This window comes from Pterocles gutturalis, unplaced genomic scaffold (assembly GCF_000699245.1).
Source record: "Pterocles gutturalis isolate BGI_N339 unplaced genomic scaffold, ASM69924v1 scaffold45328, whole genome shotgun sequence".
NCBI classification, from domain to species: Eukaryota; Metazoa; Chordata; class Aves; order Pterocliformes; family Pteroclidae; genus Pterocles; species Pterocles gutturalis.
Window position 1 is genome coordinate 7,039 of NW_010127368.1, and position 4,685 is coordinate 11,723.

A 4,685-nucleotide genomic window follows, 5' to 3' on the forward strand; every position below is an offset into this window, starting at 1 on the left:
AAAAAAAAAAAAAAAAAAAAAAAGCTGACTGGACACACTGGTTTCTGTCTTGCAGCCTGAGCAGCAAGAAAGAATTGTGAGTCATTTCCAGTCTCCTCTGGTTTATGTACAAAGCAACATGGAAAGTGGTGACCTAGTTTCAAAGAACAGTGTTCTCTCAAATGACTCCTGTCTTATCCATACAAGACAAGAATGCATCAAGAGGAAAACAACACTTGGACAAGCATTCAAAAAAGAAAGAGCTTTGATACACATCTGAGTAAGTGAACAAGCAGAGAGAAATTATCTAGAAAAAAACTCATTACAAGTAACATGGTTCAGCTTCCCAGGGTAAGAATATTGTCTTCCCACTGCAGCCCAGACACCTTCAGCTTTAGAAAGATGACATTTAGAAAGAACTGACTAGATGCCTTAGTAAAGCTCGCAAGAATGAGGAAGAATTAAATTCATACTTTTACTTAATGGGGAAGGTTAAAGTCTGCTAGGTAGGCAGCAATAAAGAAGCACAAGCACCACAGTCAGGCACTTCACTACAGACAATTCATAAAGCCAAGATTTACTTTAATAAAATGTGAAGAAAGAAGAATTTTGCTCAGGTGCAAAAGCTACCAAAACAAAATCAGTCAGGGACAAAAAATGGCAACACACTGATCACATTTCCAGCTTCAGTCTCAATTGTGTCATAAACCCATTTCCTATTGCAGCGACATTCTGGTCCACATTTGTTTGAATTGCATTTGGGGCAAGGATAGAAGCAACCCAGGCAGTTCTTTTCCAGGCAATCACACAAATCGATGTTATTACAAAGCAGCCTGCCATGTTTGTCATATTTCTTTGTAATTCTGCAAAAAAGAAGAAAAAGTTATTCTCAGAGAATGCTTCAACATGATCGAAGACTAAACCAAAGAAATTTAGAAAACATCTGTCCAGGAACAAATATTTCCTCTTTAACAGCCTCACAGCATAATGAAATACCAGCATTATATCCTAATTGCAACAGTCACTGTTATTAAAAACGAAAGTGTGCCAAAGAAGTCAATCAAAATTCTCTTAAGTCACACAGAAAAAGCTTGTTTTCCCAGGACAGCTTTCATGTGTAGTAAGAAATCTCTCTGCAAAATATTAATGCTTTCCTTCATTTAATTTATATTGAGTAAACAGCATACCAGCCATTTTTTTTAAGTAAAATATGTAATAACTTAGCATATCTTACTTGGGCTTATAAAAAAAATCTTGTTTCATCTGTGACATGCATGCTTTCTTTTTCTGCTCTCTAGTTTCAGGATTGAAGTCAGCTACCTGAGGTCCTGGATTTTGAAAGGCTAAGCATTTTAATTGTTTCTCGAGTTGTTGCTATAAATAAACAACAGAAAGTTTATAATTAGTACAATTAGAACAAATATTTATTAGCTGCCAGATGTCCTCACTGGCTTTCAAATATTCTTGATAGCTTAAAAAAACACAGGCAGGAAAATGAAGCAAAACTCAAATTTTAAGATCACACTTTAAAATATTTTCCTGTCTAATTGCTAATTGAGTGTTCCTGTACTGGTCATTACTGTGAGTGACTGTGCATCCTGACAGGAGAGGAAACAACCATGACTCTGAATACATGACTCTGGTACAGTGGCATGGCATTTGAAAGCTCTCTTGTGGGAGGCAGAATCATGTATTTTTTTCTTCAACTTTGTCCATAACATGAAAACAAGTACTATGGTTGTAAGCATCTCAGCTGGATTTGCCCTTTTCTCTACTGTTCCCTCAGATAACTAGAACTCGCCTTTTTCTAAACAATCCAGGGGCAAGAGAAATTTCTGGAGGAGCAACTAGTGCAGGAAGGAAGCATGTCTATAAGTGAGGACTATGAAAAAAAGCACAGAGAAAAACAAAGAAACTAAACTGAGCGAAGTTTTTGAGAATTGGAGGGAGCATTTTCTTGGCTATTTTATGGAATTCATGTTTGCAATTAGCTAAAACTGCTGAATAGCTTTGGAGGTTAAAACATCAGCTCTGTGTATTGCCATTCCACATGGCCTATGTATGCTGACAGTCATGTCAAAAGTCAGTGCAAACAAACATGGGAATTGCATCAAGCAATCTCTTCCAACAATGATTGTGGGCATTGAACATACACCTGTCATTCATTATGCAAAGGCACAAACATACATACAAATTTATCTTTTGTCCTCTTAGGTAAATAGAGTTGACTTGCCACCACTCAGCTTCCCTGCAGGGTGTCATTCCTTTCAGAGTCCCCAGTGATTTTTCACAAAGGACTGAGTGCCTTTGTTGCTTCTTATGGGGAAAGCAGTGGCAGTTCAGTCCAATTTGCCGACACAGTATCTGTGACTGCACTTGCTTACCAGGTGTCTGATGCTGTGCATGTTCAGCTGCATCCTCCTGAGAACCTATAGAGCGATCTCGTGCACCTGCATTATTCAGACATTTCTGGTTTTGGGTCTGGGGTAGATATTCAGTACAGAAAATCTGCTTCAGCATCATCATTGCCCATGACCATAAATTATGCGATTTCAAGTTGGAAACAAATAATAAGCTATGGAGATAGGTGTCCCTCTGAGAGTACTCTCCTATTTCCTTACTTCCTATTTCATTTCAGCTCAGAAGTGCTGTTAGCCCTCTAAATTACTGCAATGCAAACTTGACTCATTTCCCTGTTTCTATTACTCAACATATTTCCCTGTTAACTCCAGCTTTTTATTTTTGTTTTTATGGAAGCAATTGAAGGCAATTGTAAGCATCTTCATAATAAAATGGTACTGGAGGAGTCATACCAATTGTTTTTGTGTTATTGAGCAGTCCTTAGCAGGAGAGACATTTCCTTCTGCAGATGTTTCCTGGGCAGAATTGCTTTTCTTGCAGTTTTCTTCCACATGATCACTCATTGGATCACCTTTGTGAAATATATACATACATAAGTGTATAAAGAAATCCAAAGACTTTTTAGGTGATGGTTTTAAGGTGAGCACGTGATATCCATACTAGGCTTTTATGTGTTCTTAACCAACAGCAAATGCAGAACAAAATGTGTCTCGGTATCAGCCTCGATTGTAACACTGTATTAAAATGATACAACTAACAGAAACAAAAGCTGTTATCACCAAAGCCATTCTGTTATTCCTTAAGCAAACCTCAGAAATTCTCTTGTGTATAAATAACACAGAAATTGAAAGAAATGGTGTCAACTCTGAACCGTTACTGACACCACTTCACTGGTCACCTCTAAAGTAAAGGTGAGAAGTGGTATTCTCGTAGAACACATAAAAGCAGTCGTCGATGTGCAGGCAGGAGCAGCCCTTTCGCTTACCAGCAGGTGACACTGTTGTCCTAGCCCCGGTGCTTTCTGCAAGGCTCCAAAAACGAGCGGTCGCGGAGGAGGGAGTGTCGGGAGGGAAGCAGGAGGGGCGTGGGCATATTCTCTGACATTATTCATAGACACCCAATGCGTATGTCTGAGCTGTGCCCATAGCAACAAGACTATTCCGCGCAGATTAATGATTTTCTTCCTGAAGATGTCGACCAAGGGACTAGAAGAAAGCTTCTTGGCTTTTAAATCTCAGTCCTCAGCTTTGTGAAAGATTTTGTGTATAAACAGAATGTGTGGCTTTTAGATGTAACAGAAAACTCACTCTGATAAGCAAGCACCCAGGGAGGACTGTGGGTTCTGTGAGTCTCTGCTGCAAATGCCATCCAGCACCGCTCCCTGTCACCAGAAGTGGTGGTGGCAACTGTTAAGGATGGATGTTAGCTACTTCTTCTTACCTATTCTGTGAGGCTACTTAGCTAAAACTTTTTATGCTATATGTGCAGCTCTAGTGCCTCAGACTTTAACCCCAAACACCACCAAAAATATTTAAGCTGTTTTGGAGTTCCTCCAACACTTCCCCAGGTGCTGCCCAATCTCTCCCATTGACTCTGAAAGGTAGTGGAGTGGTGTCTGCCAGGTTACCCTGCACTTTGGGATTGTTGCCCAAACCCTGTCCCAGAGAAGATCTTAATTTCACTGCTGCCGAAGGACCAGCACCTCTCTGAGAGAAGCAGGAGAGGAGTCTAGGCCTTTAGTTCCCTCTGTTGCAGCCCGTCTCTGCAGGGCAATGGTCGAAGTGGGAATAGCAATAAGGAAGAGACCTTGTAGTAACAGGAGGGGACGCTTTTTTTGAGAAGTGAAAGGAATAGCTTTCAGCCTGTTTCAGAGAGGGTTTCCCTTTCTCCTCTTCAGTGACCTGAAGAATAACTGAGATTGTAATACTATTGACAACAGGATGCTCTACAGCAATTGTTTTATTCCTGAGATTTGAGCATCTTTTTAAGATTAGAAAAGGAAAGCTATTACCAGGCAACTAATGTTTGTTTTATGGGATAGGCTGCTTTCCTACTGGGAATTTGCTAGGGACCCACAAATAACACAAGAATGAAGGCCACTGCTCCAGAGAAAGTGAGTATTGCTCTTTATTTGCATTCAAGTGGGAGTGCAAAAAATCCTGATAAGGATTTGCTTCCTACATCTCCTTGTGTGCAACCATTCATCCAGCATTGTTAAAGCACTTTATGAGTATGCAAGACCATCATCCATGCCTGTTTTATTACAGTGTGCAGGGGTCAGGAGCAGAACAGCCATCAGCAGCTACCAGTATAAGCATGCAGAATTCCCACATGTCCTCTGGTGG

General features: G+C 40.2%; 1 protein-coding gene across 1 annotated transcript; it reads right to left on the reverse strand.

Annotated features, from left to right (window-relative positions):
* Positions 1 to 619: 619 nt before the first annotated feature.
* On the reverse strand, positions 620 to 2,903 carry ARL14EPL (ADP-ribosylation factor-like 14 effector protein-like). The gene is made up of 4 exons (XM_010079257.1): positions 2,791 to 2,903; positions 1,560 to 1,689; positions 1,214 to 1,353; positions 620 to 842 (listed from the first exon to the last, which is right to left on the reverse strand). The coding sequence occupies exons 1-4, from the start codon at positions 2,901 to 2,903 to the stop codon at positions 620 to 622; spliced, it is 606 nt and encodes a 201-aa protein (XP_010077559.1).
* Positions 2,904 to 4,685: the final 1,782 nt, after the last annotated feature.